This window comes from Seriola lalandi, unplaced genomic scaffold, assembly GCF_002814215.2.
Source record: "Seriola lalandi dorsalis isolate HSWRI2012SDOR001 ecotype SW California unplaced genomic scaffold, Sedor1 jcf7180002054973, whole genome shotgun sequence".
Classification (NCBI taxonomy): domain Eukaryota; kingdom Metazoa; phylum Chordata; class Actinopteri; order Carangiformes; family Carangidae; genus Seriola; species Seriola lalandi.
This window is the reverse complement of record NW_019525523.1, coordinates 690,819-709,177: the sequence shown is the minus strand read 5'-3', so window position 1 is coordinate 709,177 and position 18,359 is coordinate 690,819. Positions and strand designations below refer to the sequence as shown.

Genomic DNA, 18,359 nt, shown 5'->3' with positions numbered 1-18,359 from the left:
CAGTGATGTGTGGTGTAAAGTGTCAGTGATTGAGTCAGTGGCAGTGAGATCAAAGTTGATTAGTTGTTTTTAGTGAAAACTACTGTAGATCACAAGTGCTGCCATGGTCTTAAGGTGACTTATAGCTGACTAACAATTCCTAGCATTTGATGTGCCTGGGAGAATGCAAACAACAGGGCTGTATTAAAAACAACTTTTATAGTAATAACTATGGGTTTCATTTGAGATAATTTTTACAATATTATCAAATCACTTAATTTTCATTTGTAAACTTATCATTTAGAAAAAAAAAACAGGTTAGAGAGTGATCTGCCGTTAATACAATGACAGACGACTGAAAAAAATGCTTAACACACCCTGTGCAGGCAGCATGTAATGTGCCTCCCTGAGGACCGCTGTCAACGTTGACATCTCCAGCACCTTAAATGGCGTGGCTTGAAACAGTAGACCATGAACTGTTTACTATAGGCGTCTTCTGAAGTCAGCCATGTGAAGAAAACAGATAAAGCAAAGATAAATTCCAGCCAAAACCCAAGGCTTCTGCCATAAAGATGACTGGTGCCATGAATTTGAAACTGTACTCAGTCCAGAAAGAAAGCATTGCAAAGTTGCAGCATTTGTTTTTTTTTTTTGTTTTTTTTTTTTTTTTTTTTTGCCATGTCCAGCTTGACTGTGGACTCTCATTGGACATATGTGAGTGTCAGCAGGTGAATGAAGCACATTTCCAGTTGACAGTTCTCTATAAGCACAGAGATCTGTGCAGTAACCTACTGCAGCACTGGTAATGCAGTTAAGCATAAGGCCACTCTGTCAAAAGGTGTACATAAGTGATTAGCAGACAGAAAACCCTCTTTTAAACTAAAAGTCATTTTTCTATGTAGGCTACAATATTTTCCATAATCAAAGCACTTGGACAGGCTGAGCTCTGGCTGGCAGTGATGGCTCTGATGCCCACCACCCATCATTATAAAGAGACATTCCTGATTTTAAACTTTTCTGCTTTACAATGGTGGGATTATTTTAAAATCAAAGTAAATTCATAGTTACAACCTTGTTAAACGAAAGCCAGTAGCTTTGACAGTATCTCTTCAAATGTGACAACACCACGTTTGTAGAAACATGTCAATGACAAAGATCAATAAAAGCTTCTTTGAAGTCACTGAGATGTAGTGACAGTAGTCAGTTATAATTCAAAGTACAAGCTGATCAACACTTGCCAGTCAAGCACACGTTCCCGTTGTTCAACTTTAATCTCATCTGAGAGTACATGTGATCTGTCCCAATCACACAATTTCTCTGTTCAGTTGAAATGATAACGTCAATTTTCATTACTTCACAGTTTTTCATAGCTCCTTCTGTTCGCTGCGGTGGTTTCCTTGACTACGCTATCAGATGGTTTAAATGAAGTAAGGACTTCTGTTGCCGATAAATGAGAAGAGAGGTTGCCAAATAAACAGTGGAGTGTGTGTGTGTGTGTATGTAATGAATGTGATGATTCTTCATCAGAGGCTGTGAAATGACACACTGTTCAGAATGGTTTGGCTGATAAGAGAGGAACAGAGTGGAAAAAGTCAATGATGTGGCCTGAAAGGTGTTTGTCTATGTGAGAGTATAATCACCACGTGATGGTGTGAGTGTCTGAGTGGTAGCTGCTGAGGGACGGAAATATTGACAGAAAACACACACTCACTCACTCACTCACTCACTCACTCACTCACTCACACACTCGCACTCCACTGGCTTTTTGACCAGTGTCCTTTAGCAGGTTGATTAGGTGACTGACAGCCCCGGGGTGCTGTAATGGCAGAGTGGATGGACACAGACAGCAGTGAGTTGGCACATCTGTAAAGTTGAGAAAACTTCAGAGTAGACTTCTGGTACAAGTACACGCCCAACAGTTTTGTTTAATACACAAAATATACTTGTTGTACTCTTGATAAAAGGAAAAAGATATTGTGGATTCTCTCCGCTGTAATTAAGCACTGTGGCATTTGGTATGAATGCTTTATTTGGTTATTTTAATCATTTACATTGGTCCCACATTTAAGCATTTTGTTATACACAAGTGCTGAGGAATGAGGTAGCTTCTGAAGCATAATGGCTTTTCTGCAGTTTAAATAAAATATGTGCATGTGGAAGGAGTGCATTTATTTCAATTAAATTATAGCATTAAATCTACATCTTACCTACGACACATAGTGTTTATTCTCATTTGTTCAGTAATAGTTTGGAAAGAAATGCCTCTGATTGTAACTTTCTAGCGCTGAAGAAATTTGTCTTTATTTTCTCGATTAATTGATGGTGTGCCATGGTGCACACTTGTTTGCTCAAGTGTGTGGTATTCTCCTGTGAGTGTGAAGAAGAAGTGAGTTTTTTTAGGGTTCACTTGGTATTTTTGTGAGTTGCTGAAGACTGATGAGGGTGAAGAAGTGCATAAGGTGTGTGCCAATGGCAAACCAGAGGCACACTGCATTATTTTGTCAAGAATGACTGCTCTCTGTACTGTCCTTGTTCTGCGTGCAAGGGCCAGGTCAGTGGCAAACTGCAAGGCATTGAGATTAATGCCATTTTAGCCACTCTTGGTTGCATTCATGTGCGTTCATGAACTGTCCCCTTAAAAAAATACCTACGTTGTGTTCAGTCACGTCCATCCAAACATTATTTTGCGTTATGGATGTTGGCAATATGGATGACATGAGCGCAAAAAAACACTGAGCCTGTGACGCTCGGAACACACTGCCTGTGTTGTGTGTGTGTGTGGTGGCTGCATCGCTGAACTGTGTCGCTGCTACTGCCAGCTCTGTCTTTCTACATTGAGTTTGCCTTGGATATGAATACTCGAATGTTGGATTTCTTTTCATTATAAACCTTATTAACCTTATTTACCCTTGTTCAGACAAAGACACACACACACACACACACTCAGAGAGAAAGAAAGAAAGAGTGTACAGGTAAAATACTGCCCTTCACCTCGTATTGACATAATATAATGTGGCCTCCATTGTCTCCACATGCAGATGCTTAAATGGTTAAAAAATAATATTTGTATTTTTTCATGTCTGAGGCAATTTCAATTGCAGCCTAGGTATTTAAACTACAGTGAACGGTGTCCATTTTAGGTAATGTTGCTGGTATGATGTCAATATCACTATCGACAGGACGAAGAAGTGGCATGTTGCAGCTGTGTGGTGTGAGACATTGATAAGCGGCAAAGTAATTGTTCATTTAGTGTAATCAAGGTAAAAGTTTGAAATAATGGTGATATTGATTTGAAGTCATATCACCCAGCCCTACACAAAACCCTGTTAAATATCACAACCTTGTCTGTTCCTCTCGGAGAACACATTCTTCAAAGACACATCTACATGCACAGTTACAGTCCAGTTTTAATCTTATTGTATTAAGGTCTTCTTGTATGCTTGGTTTATTCGCTACAGTGAAATCAGGGTGTCAGGATAAATAGAGTATGTTTGTCACATTTTAGGGAAGATTCACCATGAATGAATTACTGAAATTGAAACATATTGTACAACCAAGAGCAGCACCATATTGTTGCAGACATAGATGCAAAAGAGACTTTTTAGAACTTTGTATGTCTCTGTTGAAGGACAGGTAGACAGAAAATGACAGTCATGCTCACACTTTATGTTTAAACTGATGAAAGATACTCACAAATTAAGTTTTTATTTAGCCTAACCCTCATTTACTTAGATGGTGTGATAAAACTAGAGAAAACCCACAAAGACATGGGGATGAACATGCAGATTAGACTCAGAAAGGCTCCAGCTGATGGGTTTCAACCCAAGACCTTCCTGCTATCAGGTGACAGTATGAACAACTGAGTCAATGAGTCACCCAGACACCAAAATCAGAATTGAATCGCTGAGTTTATTTTTCATCAGTATATATGTGTACAGTGTTCATATGTATTATAAATGCATTTATATAATCACAAGCTTACAGTGTTATTTACCAAAGAGCTGCATGTCATGATCCTCATGTTTATACAAAATTATCCACCAAGATGAAATTGAACTAAAATAAGCATGCATGTTTTAATGCAGTTAAAACCCCTCTGTGTAGAATGTTAGTGTAATCAAATCATCTTTCATATTACAATCATGGCATAAGTTACTGCTTTGGGGAAAATTGGAATAGTTCGTGTGGCTTTGAACTCTTTGATGCCAGGGTCCATACCTTGGATCTGTGGGTGTAGCCAGGTTGCTTGTGGTGTGCCACAGGGTTCCTTCTGATATTACCACTAGAAGTCATCAAAGTAAGAATTTTTCAAAGCCATGGGGCTTTTACTGTATATTGCATTAATGTACCAAATAATGGAAAAAAGACAAAGGAAAAAAAAAAACTCAATTTACCATACAATATTGATCAGTATACAGTTACTGAAGAACGTTACTAATTGGATCATGATTCATTAGACTGTCAGAATATTTTTTCATCATAGTTTTTTTTTTAAAGGTTACCTTGCCTGGTAATAGAAGTGAATTAACTTAAATATAAATATGTCTCTTGTATATTACAGTATTATTCATAGGATCTAGAATTTTTTTAATTGACTCCATTAATAAAGTACTTGTATTTAAAACTCATCTTTAAAGTCAGAAGCCTGTTTTGATTTATTATCAAGGGTTAAGTACACTATTTGGTTTGATGTAGACTTGTCCACACCCAAATGTGATGTCGTGTTGCACAACAATTTGATAACGTGAACTGATGAATTGTGTAGAGTGGGAGCGAGGCATGGAACAAACACTAGGTGGGAGCACAATCAGAATTTTGTACTTTGTGTACTTACACTGAAATGAATAACATCATGTGCTTCTGATTCGATTTAATTGAATCTATTGGTTACAGTATTATCCATATCTTGCCACTCCAGGTCACTCTCAACCCCAAGTGAAGGGATAGAAGAGATGATACTTTCAAACTCATCCAGGACTTTCTGCAAGTTGTCTGCTGCCTCCCTGATTGATCGGACAAATCTCATGATCTCAGATTTGACTCGGGTAGTATTTTTGGAAGACTGGTCATGTTTCTCTGATGTGTCTGTCTCCTGCATCACTGCTCCCTCTGCCTGTCTAATATGGTGTATCTCTTTGGCATCCATGGCAATAAAAAAGATGTCTACTGCTACAAATAAACCAGAAAGCACACCTGTTGCTACCTCTGCCACACGTACTGCCCTGGATGCCTGTGCTGCGATCTTGCCGATGTTCATCACTTGAGTTAGTCGAACCAGTTCAGCAATGGAACCTATGCTCCTCCCTGCCCTGGAGCCAATCTTCATTAGATTTTCTGTATTGAACTGGCTATCCGCAGTGTCACGTGTGTCAGCTTTGTCAGCTGAGCCACATCTGCTCCTGATGTTCTGTAAACTGTTGGTAATCTCCTCTAACCAGGTGACAACTGCTTTAATTTTCTGTTCAAACTCTTTAAGGATGCTTCGAACAGCTTTGCGATCAGAGGAATGATTGACCATATTTGTGATATTTGAGGCACCAGCAGTGACGCCACCTAGTGCACCCACCCCCACTCCAACCCCAGTGACAATAAGAGAGGCTCCCAAAGTGAAGGGGGCCAGTATAAGGCCCACTATGGATGTAACCCCCCCCACTGCTCCAATCACTCCTCCTGTCAGACTGCCAATGGTGGTGCCCAAATGCACACGTTCCAAACCGTCAGCCACTTCTCTTAGGTTCTTCAGCTTGATCTGGAGTTCCTCAACAGTTTTTTTGCTCTATTGTAAAAACATAGACAATATAAGCAGAAAGCTAGGCTTTTATACACAGTTATTCAATTTAAGAGCACATTAAACCGCCCCAAACACATTTTGAGCAATCTCCAAAGGTTTTGTAACCTTTCAGCAATAACACACAGGTCTGACCACACACAAGCAAACTCATCAGTAATGCTATGTGTACACAGATGTGACAGTCTGCTGTTCAGTCTGGTGTAAATGTAAGCCACCCTTTAAAGTCCCTCCATCAAAGTAGCAGTCAAGAGGCCTGTGTGGCTATCTAGCTTAACTTAAAACACTGGTAGCTGGCGGTGTCATACCATGTTTGAAAGACAGTTTATGATGAAGGGACGCTCCAGGATCTCACTGGCTGTTGGTCTTGATTGAGGATCTTGACTGAATATGTCAATCAAGAGCTGACAAAGCTCTGGTGAGAACGTTTCTGGGAGACACGGGGAATCACCACCAATGATCTTCGGTATGAGCTTGACTGTGGTCTCTGCTGAGAACTGAAGGAAAATTATGGTTAAAAAAACTCATAATAATTGTAATGAAAATACTCAACTCATTGTTCAACAAGGAGACATAACTAATTACCATTTTTCTTTTTTTTTTTTCTTTCTTGAAGTCATACTGTTACCACAAGTAATGTAAAGGGTTTTACACCCCCAAGGAGGAAATCGAGCGTTTTCACAGCCTAGCCTTTTAGCTTAGCTTGACCTCTGCCTGCACTGCAACTTTTCTTCTGAATGGATGTTTCCAATGCGGCTTCATTTGCTCGACACAAACAAGTAAGTAAATATAAACTTGCTGTTGAAGGAACAGTGGTTACATATCCTTTGAAACGAGCCGCAACTCAACCGTGCATGTGCACTACAGGTGTGCTCCGGTGCATAAACATACAGCACTACACCTCTGTATATGAGAGACAAAAACATGACAGATGAGGTCCCAATGAAGTCAGTGGCAAATCTAAAGGCAGATGTGTGGCTGTATTTCAGATTTAAAAACTATGAAGACAGTGAAGAGCTGGACTAAAGCAAAGCTATATGCAGGATGTAAAGAAGAAGCTGTGTGTACCTGTTCATGGTGCACTGGGGTACATTAACAACGTACATTACATCAATTCTTTTTTTGAGATATGTCTAAATTGTTGGTCATGTTAAATATAAGGTGCTTTTGTCCATTTGTAATGTAAGCATTAATGATTTTAACAATGCACCAGGTAAGAGGAACAATTTACAGCATTAGTTTTCTAGAATCTCATTAATATCCAAGAAAAATTGATATTGTAACTGAAATATCTCTAACTGAATCAATATTGAATCGGGAATCCAACCGAATGGGGACCTTGTGAATCGGAATCGATTTGATTCAGGAAATCGGTTGCAATACCCAACCCTAGGGGGGGACATGTCCCCGGCTTCCTGAGGATTGTCCCCCTTATTATATCATTGTAAATCAAATTATATTTGAATAATATAATAATATGTATTTAAAACACTGCTGTGCATTCTATGATTTTTAGGTGGGCTCTTTATTTTATAAGAACTGCAGTTAGAAATAGCTTAATTTCTATGTAAAACTTAAACCTATACACACACTTCAGAGAAGTGTGTATTTTCCTTATGCATAGAGATTATTGGTTTTACAAAATATTTAAGATTGTCCTTATACTCTGTGACAAAGCATTCCAGTATATCTGTGAAGTGGAATATTCTTTTCGTATACTATAATACATTTTATACGGGAACACAAAGCCTAGTTATGTTGGTTTTTAATGTCATATATATTTTGATTACACATTTTTGATATCATGCAAACCTTTGGGTAACTTACCGCTGGTTTTTGAGTACAGAGCTCGTAGAGTATGCATCCCACTGACCAAATATCACTGCAAGTAAAGCAAGTATGATTATTATTGTTTGAAGCAGTCGTAGTACAAAACAGATTTTTTTTTAAAATGTGATGTTGTAATGAAGCAGGTTACAACAGTAGACAAAATCATAGTCGCAAGCAGCAATTTGCGGGTTCTGTTTTCCGCACAAGTTTTTAAAAGTGTGTATGTATATATATATATATATATATATATATTTAAAAACATTTTTAGCTAATTAATGATTTGATAGACCTACTTCCTGAGCACAAAACAGTTAGAACCCACAAATTGCAGCTTGTGGCTATAATTATTTTCATGTTTTCTTGTGTACAAACAGATTGCATCTTTAATAACAAATTAGGAGCATAAAACTTGAAGGAGATTGAAGGAGAAACAAACTCAAACCAAATTATGTACCTGAACAAATCCTGTTTAGGTACAGACGAAGGCCTCAACCTGCTGCTGATGCCCTGCTAATGTGCTGCTTTTGCTATATAGGATGCACGGACTTTGGGTCAAAATTGCAAATCACTTTTGAGAAACGAGGCCCATATTAGCATCACTAACTAACTTAATGCATTTTTCTTCCTCTCTCTACCTGAAATATCAATAGAGTGAAATACTGACTTGTTTTACAAGATTGTTGAATTGATTTGATGTGTATGTCACATACAAGTTGGTCTCCATCCTCAAGTGTATTGTAGCGGACATGCCTGGCCTGACATCAGTCACAAGCCGTTAAAGAAGTTCATTGTAAGGACATGCATGCGTTATGGACCCAAAATTGACACTTTGTTGCTCTTCCAACCATCAAACTATCAAATTGATAGTGAGAACTTTCCATTGGATTTCCTGTTGAGATGAAATGTTACAAAGCAGCTCTAAAGTATTTTTGGCTCAGGTTCAAACATTCAGTTTATGGGTGTTTGATTCCTCTGGTTTCCCATTGTAGTGTGTATAGCCTCAAGGCTGTTATTGACATTATTTCTGTTGTCTCCTTAATTGTATTGGTATATAAAGTAATGCAGTCATTAGTCATAACGTTTTTACCTTTTAGCATCATAGGTCCCCCTTGTGAAAACCTCTGGCGGCAAATATTTTATCTCCAGCACATTTGAAATAGTGGTTGACTGAGTTCTTTTTGAACTGTGTGAAAAAACAAACAAACAAATAAAACAATACAACATATAGACAATTAATGAAAAACCTGAATAACAGAGTTGAGAAACAGCAAATGCACATTCCCCCATACACGGCACAAGGAGTCACTGAATGGTTTGATGAGTATGAAAATGATGTGTCATGATATGTAGATCATATGCTATGGCCTTTGCAGTTACCAGATCTCTACTCAGTTGAGCACCTATGGGAGGTTTTGGAGCAACGTGTTAGACAGTTTTGTGTGTTAGATTTGTTGGTTTATTTAATCATTTATTCGGCTACACCAACACAAATAGTTTTGCAGCTGGTTTGGTCCTACACTGTTGCTAAGTAACACATATACATTTTCCTGACCTGCACAGTGCACACTAGCTTGCTACGTTATCCACATTTTACCTCAGTTGTGTGCTGAAGTATCCTGGCTTCATCTCTTCATCCTCTTCCGACTACCATTCATCAATTAATTCAAATGTTATTTCCGGAAATATATTCATCTTTGTAAAGTTTGTTACAATCTAAGATAGATAACGACCATTAATGTAACGCTAATTATTAGTTAATAGAACACCTGTAAAACAGAGTGATACATATAGTTAAAGGTCCCAGTGCTGTTGTACTCTATATCATCACACATGGAATGACTCACAGCCAATGAAATTACTCAGAAGTAACTGTTGTATAAATGTGTGTGTGTGTGTGTTTGTGTGTGTGTGTGTGTGTGTTATATACATATATATATATATATATATATATATATATATATGCACACATACAAAATGTACTGTACATTTCATGGATTTTTCCAAAATCACCCAAGCACAAAATTCCAAATTCTGTGAGGAATATGTTCTACAAAAAGAGAAAAGAGAAAACTGAATTAATTCACTCTTTATGAATTCACACAACTAAAATATTGAAATATGAAAAAGAAATTAGAAAAAAATATGAATTTGAATCACATCATCAATACATTTGTTTTTATCTTCTGATTATTTAAAGTAGTTAATGGGTAAATTCTTTGGAAATACACAATCATTTAATCAGTGTTTGTGTAACGTGTACTAATGTACCTCTGGTGTCAGATGGTTGTGAAGCAAGCCGCTTTCATGAATGACTCTCAAAGCCATAAAAATCTCAACAATCCAGCTCAGTACCTAGAAACAAATCATGGTACTTCCATAAATTAAAAACCAGTGGAATGGTCTGTACTACACTGCTCAAAAAAATTAAGGGAACACTTAAATCACACATTGGATCTTGATGAACGAATTATTAAGTTGAAAATCTTTACTGATGCACATTGTATAATTTGTTGAGAACAAAATGATGTAACAATGGTCAGTGGAAACCAAAATCATCAACCTATTGAGGTCACACTGAAAATCAAAGTAAAAAATTTAAATCATGAGCTGATCCAACTTGCGTGAATTTCATCATGGCAACTCATAATGTGACTCAGTAGTGTGTATTTTGTAAGTCGTCTTGCTTTTGCCTCTCCTTTTCACCTGTTGTCACTTTCATCTGCACCAACGCAGATGAAATTGATTCACAATCACTTAAATGGACAGAACGATATGCCTGAAGTTTAACTGACTTGGTGTTATACTGTGATGATTAAGTGATTACTTAATTTTTTTGAACAGTGTATATATCACTGATGTAAATTTGAAATGTGTTTTACATATACTGTACCTCAGATTCTTGTGGAGACTCACTCATGGTTTTTGCAGCAAGGTTTCCTCCCTGACAGTAGTCCATCACTACATAGAAAATGTTCTCATGTTCATCTTTATGGCAAAAAGGAAAACATCTGTTAGTAATTTATAACAAAACATCTTCAGTATATAAATGTGTTAGATACTTTCCCAAATACGTACACAATATTAGCAGTTTTGTATTTGTTTGAGCTCACTGATGAGTTCAGTTTTAGAAATTAGTTTTAATTGATTTGTTTACACTATTTATATCTTGTTTTTTTTTTTGTTTTGAAAGCATCTACTTTTAGAAGAATTTGCAGGACAAGCGTCATCAAAGCAACAACTGGACTTGCTGACGGACTCAGATTTCAGTAATCACTATAGTGTATTGGAGGCTGGCTCAAAAAGCAGGTCAATCCCTATAGACTCCCAAATTTGCAGCAGAAATAAGTTTACAACCTGGTACAAAAAACATTCTTGGTTACAATGGCCGACTTCCCCCCTTCATGACAACTGTAGGGCGGGGTTGAACATTTTTTAGAACTCACCCATTTAAATGTTCTTAAGGTAAATAAAGATTTTATTTGGTTCTGCATAATTGAGGGTGTGTCATTGTAAGTGATAGGTGGATGAGCGTGTGCTTGCTAGAAATTGGCATCATACATGTCCCACTTTTTTGGCCATTTTTGGACTAGCCAACAGTTAGGCGCAGTCAGGCACAGGGGAGATGGTGGTGGTCTCTTCAGAACCCTATTGATGATGTCACAGAGGCTACGTCCATCATTATATACGGTCTATGGTACTGCCCCACGAGTTAAGAGTCACACCTGTCTCTGTATCTAAACAGAAAGGGCAGAGCAGCACAATGAGTCTGCACAGCAACTGACGTAGACGTAAGTGAGCTAAAATATTCTGTTGCTTCTAACGTTCTCTCTGAGTGATTATTTTACAAATAAATGTAACTGAAAACACAGCACAGCTCTTGTCTTTAACTTTATGGTGATTAGGGATGGGTACCGGAACCTGGTATAGAACGACCCTAGGGGCTAAATTTTTAAAGACCAGAGTATTGATAAGCTCTGACTTATCAGTTATGCTCTCGGTACTTGAGAATTAAGAAAATAGATTTCCTGATTATTATTGCAACTAGGCCTGCACGACATGAGGAAAACCTGCCCGACATGAGGCAAACCTGCACGACATGAGGAAAATTTGCAATGTGCGAGACACTGTTCAGTAGTGCGATGGGCACTTAATTAATAGGCCACGTTACAGTCACTATTTGAAACTTTTTCCGTTTTCTGACAAAAGAAACAGAAAAATATATAAATGAGAACAGCTTCATTGGGAATTTGCCTGTATTTAAATACATGAGCACAGAGAGTAGCAGAGAAGCAAACAGATAAAGGGCTGAAACTGGCTGACACTAGGCAGAATATGACCCGATGATGTTATAAATATGGTAATTAATGCATGACATCATTTAGCAATGTACATTGTTACATATACTGTTACACATTTCTATAATTTATGTTTTCTCATCTATATGCAGATATGAATGTGCAGGAGTTGTATGTGCATATTCTGTATTGTTGTATTTTATCCAACTTTTGATATACACTTAAATATTCTAAATAATTGGATTATAGTATTTTATAATTAATCTGTTATTTTGTGCATATTTATGTTTTTTTAATGTACATCCCTTTGAGATATTCTGTCATATCAAACTAAACTTTTTTTTTTTTTTTTACCTTTATTCGATAGTTCAGTAGGGAGAGACAGGAAATGGGAAGGCAGAGAGAGGGGGAATAACATGCAGCAAAGGCTGTCCGATGCGGAACTCGAACCGGGGCCAACTGCAGCGAGGACTGTAGCCTCTACACATGGGGCGCCTGCTTAGACCACTACGCCACATGATGTATACACTTACAAAACGGGAATTGCTTCACTTTCTTGTGCTTGTTAACATTTCATCTTCTAATAGCAGGCACTGTAACAGATACTCATTTATCTCAGCACATGCAAAGTCATAGACTATGAGAGATGACCTTTAGTTAGTAAAACAGCAGTATTGCTGAGGTGACATCAGGACTTCAGCTCCCTATTCTTTAATAAATTTGTTTTTAAATTATGTTTTGTTCCATTACTTCATTACTATCCCACTACACAACTTAATTATGTGCATATTATATTTGTGTACAAGCAGAGATTACCATTGATACTTCATTCAGAGGAGAATAAAACTTGAAGCAGATTTGTGTAAACTTACCTTTAAAGGAGTTCTTGCAGCTCAAAATATGAGGATGACTTGTTGCCTCTAGGATTTCTATCTCTTCGGTTAATACTCGAACAGCATTTGCGGCCACCTGTTAAAAACACCACTTGTATGAGGATGGCCTGGCAGAGTGACTTGCAGCAGACAGATTAAAGTGCTATGCCTTAGCTAATAGTCAACAAACCAGATTCTTTAGCAAAACCCTTCTCTTGCACTCTTACCTGCTGCCTCTCTCTGCCAACTACATGACTGAATAAATATAACAATTATGGGCCCTTTCACTTTCATGAAAATGAAGACAAAAGAGCAGTACAAATACATCAACACATTTTTGCAGTTTTGGTGATCAGTGAGACTGTAGTTCAATGTGGAAGAGGATGAATGTGTGGATGCTATTTGTAAGACTGAGCTAGACGCACTCTGCTCTAATTGCATTGCAAGTCATAAATCGTATGTTGATGCACATATACATTTGCAGTAAATGAAATCAAATGTGCAGCAAAGTGAATAAAGTGTATCTCAACATACATATAAGGTGTTTTGTGATTTTGGAGAGGCCTGTGTGTGTGTGCCCCATGCTGACCAAAACTGGGGAAACTGATTTATGATTGTGTTTGCCATAGGAGGTGGTCAGAGTAAGTGGAGCACAAGTTTATGCCAAAATGAGTATCAGGTTTGCACTGCATCACATTATCAGCAGCACCAGGAAACACAACTCATGCTGTGCTGCTCCTCCCACTTCATTGTGAGCCAGTTAATTTGAATCCAGGATTTCTCTATCTGAAATAGGGCCTATGTTTTTTTTCTTCTCTTATGCCAGCATGTATATTTTGGGGACCTTAAGTCCCACAACAAGACAATCTTTATGCTATATTCTTTTACTCAGTTTATTTTTTGTGTCTATTTGGTCATTTCCTGGCTCTAGAAATACCTGCATGTACCAAAGTTAAAGGATTGGCTCTGCCCAATATAGAGTTCCCCTTGGGATTTGTTTTAAACAGTGTTTAAATGGAGTTTTCCATTTTAGCTCTTGCAATCAGGTGTCACGACTGCAGACGTCATCAGCTCGGTGAGAGCCCTGGAACATCTTTTAAGCAAGGAGCCTGACACAGACCATGGTGTGAAAACAACAAAGGCTGCATTATTAGAGGCTGTAAGCAAACAATTTGATCAAATTGAAATAGATCCCATTCTTTTCCCAGAAAGGATAAGGGCATCAGAGCAACTGGATGTTTTATTTTCCTTTGGCCAGCGTTCCCATAAATGAGACTGTGCTTGGATATTGGAGAAATAATCACCTTCCAGCACTGGCACAAATGGCACGCAGGTACCTATGTGCCCCATGCACCAGCAGCGCACAGAGTGAGCATTCAGCTCTCCGTCTCACATCTTGGATGAGAAGAGAAAGAGACTGAGCTGATGTATCAAACTCTGGTTCAGTACCGTGCTGTATGTCTTGTATCATATAAAAAATATCATATGAACACATTAACAAGGTTAAACACCGAGTTTTAATGGAGGTGGTCTTTAAAAACAGTTCTTTGAAATATCTTTTGGTGACTAAGTAAGGTTTGCTCAGGAACTTTACACTCACCTTTCTTAAATAGATCCTTCTTATGAAAAATGTGTCATCTTTCTTTGTGGCAACAACAGCATTTTTGGTTTCTTTTTGTAGTTCATACCCATGCTTTGTCAGGGTGCTCTGTTCTTTCCCCATCCTTGATGTTATTTCCTAATGACACACACATGATCAAATCAAAACAAAAACTGTTTCCAAAAGTTTGGGCACATCTGGGCAGATTCAATATTTTGTTGATTTTTGAAGTGAAAAGAAGTAAATGCATCCCTTTAGGCAAACACAAACATGAGCATATCCTCGGTTCATTGAGAGACACACCAAGTCGTTGAGTAAGAGCAATTTTAAGGTGATGAAATAAGAAGTGACAGCATTAACATTTGAAGTAAGACTAATTTTTTGTCGGTTTTCTGCAGTGGTTGTACAGTATTTACTTTTCACTTCAAAAATCAAGAATATATTGACTTCGCCTGGGGGTGCCCAAACTTTTGCAAATAAGTATTAAAAATACAGTTATTAGCAAAATAATGATTTATTGCCACAACAAGAAACGTTTGTTGAATTTTGCTGAACATTGTTGCGATTTTCTTTCTCCATTTTTTATATTAAAATGGAGAAATCTCACATTTAAGTTCAAACTGCGTCTTGCTGTTTCTCTTCATTTGAGCCTGTATTACCTGAAGCAGCAGACAAGCAGGAACAATGAATGAGCAAAACTACATCCTCTCTGAATAATGAACCTACAACTCTCAGATGGTATATTTAATTGTTAACCTTTTAATAACCAAAATGATGTAAGTTTACTTAACAAAAGCTCTTTCAGAAACACCATCACACATTTACACCTGCCAAATAGTTTTGATCTATGTTTGATAAAAACAGAAGAGGAAATAGAGCTTTTCATTGTGATAATTGAAAATATAACATATTGTGTAGAAGTACTGTACATACCCAGATGAAAAACCCTTGTGTGACCTAACAGCAGTGGGTGAGGCTCTGCTTTGTCATCAGAAGTGCAACAAAACTTAATATTAAGAGCCCCACCCACATAATGCTGTCATTCTACATTGTCCTATCACAGCCTCTTATCACAGAAGTGTTGTCAGGTGGCAGGGGCGGACTGAATTGCATTTGACACCATCCAAGATCCTGTAGGCTAACCCTTTTTGTTGATCTAATTGGTACAAGTCTAGTTATAAATTTGACCACCATATTCATCTGGGAGGAGTTTTCGACATGAATAAATCTGAAAAAATAAGTTATAAATATTTTTGAAACCATTTTCACAATTGTCTGTTACTACAGGAGAAAGTGGAGGCTACATCTGTGCTAGTCATAGCAGAAATCCCATGTATGTGTGGTAGAAATCGACCGCAGTCAAACTAATTGTAATCAAACTGTAAATGAAAACATGTAATTTTTAAATCATAAGGGAAATAAGCAACTGCATTTGAAAATACCTCTGATCAAAAGTCACAAATGTAAAACCATTTACATAAAAACATCTGACTCCCAAGGTGTTGTAATAAAAACACATTCTGCACGTTTGATAACCTGGTTTGAACTTTGTATGACCTGGCTTTGTATAACCCTGAATATAAATCTGTTCCTACATGTATGCTCCTTATCTAGTACTGACCAGTACAAACTAGGGGAGTAGTTTGTCCTAGAACACCCACTTGCTTCTTCATGGCAGTTAGACAGTCAGGAGACCACCAAGAATTGTTCACACACACAAACACACCCTGACCCTGCCTCCTTCTTTCTCCTCTCTATAAAGTTCATGTACATTCTTTGTTTGATATCAGTCTGCAATTGCACTCTGTGTGACTGTACACTGATCCTTTGCAAAGCTCTTATTAAAATATACAAAGAAAAAAAAAAGCTGAAAATGCTAGTGTATCAGGAAAGTACAATCCACACACTGGTATACTCAGAAGATGGAACCTACTGTAAATGTCCTCTGAGAAAAAATGTTTTGATCAACACCAGACATAAAAACAACAGGAAACTTCCAGTCTAGCTTTCACTTCACTGAGTGGTCTTATTCTGTGTGTTATAAACAGTTAGATGTTGTATCACCTGTCCAAGAGTACAACAGAAAGCATTTTCTCAAAGTTATCTAGAGCATATAAAACCCAAATAAATCCAGTGCAGCAATAAACTTTATCATCCCACATGACATCTCCTCCATCCTTGACCTAAAATGAATTACTATTACAAAGGTTACTGATGGATTTTATTGCACTTATGGTTAATAAGTAATATGGTAATATTACTTATTAACATAATGTGTGTGTGTGTGTGTGTGTGTGTGTGTGTGTGTGTGTGTGTGTGTGTGTGTGAAGAGCTCAGCCTTGTCCTCGTGTTACAGTTTTTTTCAGTTGCTAACACACTAAAATTACATACAAAGCAAAATAATTGAAACTGACATTCATAGTGCAAAACCTCAGCTCACGTCTCCAAAACTCCAGTCACATGTTCACCTTTGCCCCCCAAATTCTCTCAGCAGAATTCTCTTCATTCAGAACTATGAAAACAAGACCACCAAAGATGAAAGTGCTGTACTGCAGTGTGTAGTTGATTGGACAAGAATGTGGTAATATGAATGTAGTTTTGGCCATTTGGTGCAAAAGTTTGATTTTGATCAGAGTTTAAGTCGTTTTGAACGCAGTGCTTCATTTTGCAGGATATATGAGGTGTTTTGCACTTTGGGTGTTTGCTTTTGTGAATTGTGTTAAGTGTTTTGAAAAAATTAGCCCTGTTTTCAAAATCGTGCCTAAGCAACTGCAAAAAACTGTAAGAGTGACTTCCGGGAATGTTTACCTGCACAGTTTGCATGTCACCTCGGGTTCATACTTTAGCCTCTTGAAATAATCCAGCACTTTGAATTTCTTAACTGACATACCAGTATGTATTACTGTAACAGACTGTCCTGTGTTTACAGGTCGTCTCAATATTTGAGGTAGTGTGTCCCCAAAAATATGCTTTAACGCATCAGTTGTTGGCAGAATCCTACTTGTCCCACATGCGTTAGTAAAATAAAGAAGTTGTTGCTGCTGTATATTGTGCTACATCTCTGTCCCATTTATTATTTTATTACTACATAAGCCCATTTAGTCGAACCCAAGACACTCACCTGCATTACTATCATTTTATTTTATAATTAATATTGTTTTATTGTTTTCTTTTTGTGAAGCACTCTGTAACCTTGTTAATAAAAGTACTATACTAATAAATCCACTTCAGATCTGTGACGTTATCCAAATAGAGAAAATGCACAGCAGTGTGTATTAAATGTGGCTTAATATGTTATATTAACTAATTTAACTGACACACTGAAAAAACAGCTGTAGCCTACTGAATCTGAGACACGTTATTTTTCACAACCTACCCCAATATGGAAGATTCAAAAATATTCAGTTTATAAGTCTTTTCATACACTTTTCTTTCCAGTTTCTAGTAATGAAGGCAAGTCAAATGTAATTTCATTACTTTCACTTTTAATAGTTTAGGTTTAAAGCAGATTGGTTAGTTGGTGTTTATCAGACAAAGTTGTTACAGCTCACTTCCGCATCACCTATTTGCTTTGGGAAAGATTTTCTCTTGATCACTAATCTAAAACAAAGATCACAGACAGAAATGTGACTGAGGAATATATTGCTCCATCCTTTAAAGGATGGAACAGAAGTAATGTTGATGGATTCTGTATTAATCAGAGATAGTCAGACAGAATAAGATGGATTTTTACTGGCACTGAAGTAGGAAACATTTAAGTTTTAGTGGTTATTCTCAGAAGAACTGTGTGATAGAAACACATTTCTCAATTTGCTCAATTCAGATGACTGTGTGTGTGTGTGTGTGTGTGTGTGTGTGTGTGTGTGTGTGTGTGTGTGTGTGTGTTTGTTTGTAGTAAAGGTGTGGTTCTTCACAGCAAATATTTGCATTATTATTAGAACCAGTAAGACCTGTTTGTGTAGATGGGCAAGTCTCCAGGCCCATGAATAAAATGA

At 37.4% G+C, this 18,359-nt stretch overlaps 1 protein-coding gene across 1 annotated transcript; it reads right to left on the bottom strand.

Annotated features, from left to right (window-relative positions):
- Window positions 1-3,868: 3,868 nt before the first annotated feature.
- Window positions 3,869-15,349, bottom strand: LOC111646659 (uncharacterized). The gene is made up of 10 exons (XM_023396207.2): window positions 15,298-15,349; window positions 14,365-14,502; window positions 12,765-12,861; window positions 10,488-10,582; window positions 9,866-9,949; window positions 9,583-9,644; window positions 8,685-8,780; window positions 7,595-7,649; window positions 6,076-6,264; window positions 3,869-5,755 (listed from the first exon to the last, which is right to left on the bottom strand). Exons 2-10 carry the CDS (start codon window positions 14,485-14,487, stop codon window positions 4,850-4,852), a joined length of 1,707 nt encoding a protein of 568 aa, XP_023251975.1. The 5' UTR covers window positions 14,488-14,502; window positions 15,298-15,349; the 3' UTR covers window positions 3,869-4,849.
- Between the last annotated feature and the right edge of the window lie 3,010 nt (window positions 15,350-18,359).

Coding starts and splice junctions, on each gene's coding strand:
- LOC111646659 (XM_023396207.2), bottom strand. CDS start 14,487: ATGGGGAAAGAACAGAGCACCCTGACAAAGCATGGGTATGAACTACAA. Junction 9,645..9,865: donor ACAACCATCTGACACCAGAG/GTACATTAGTAC, acceptor CTCTTTTTGTAG/AACATATTCCTCACAGAATT. Junction 8,781..9,582: donor TTTGGAAAAATCCATGAAAT/GTACAGTACATT, acceptor TTTTTCACACAG/TTCAAAAAGAACTCAGTCAA.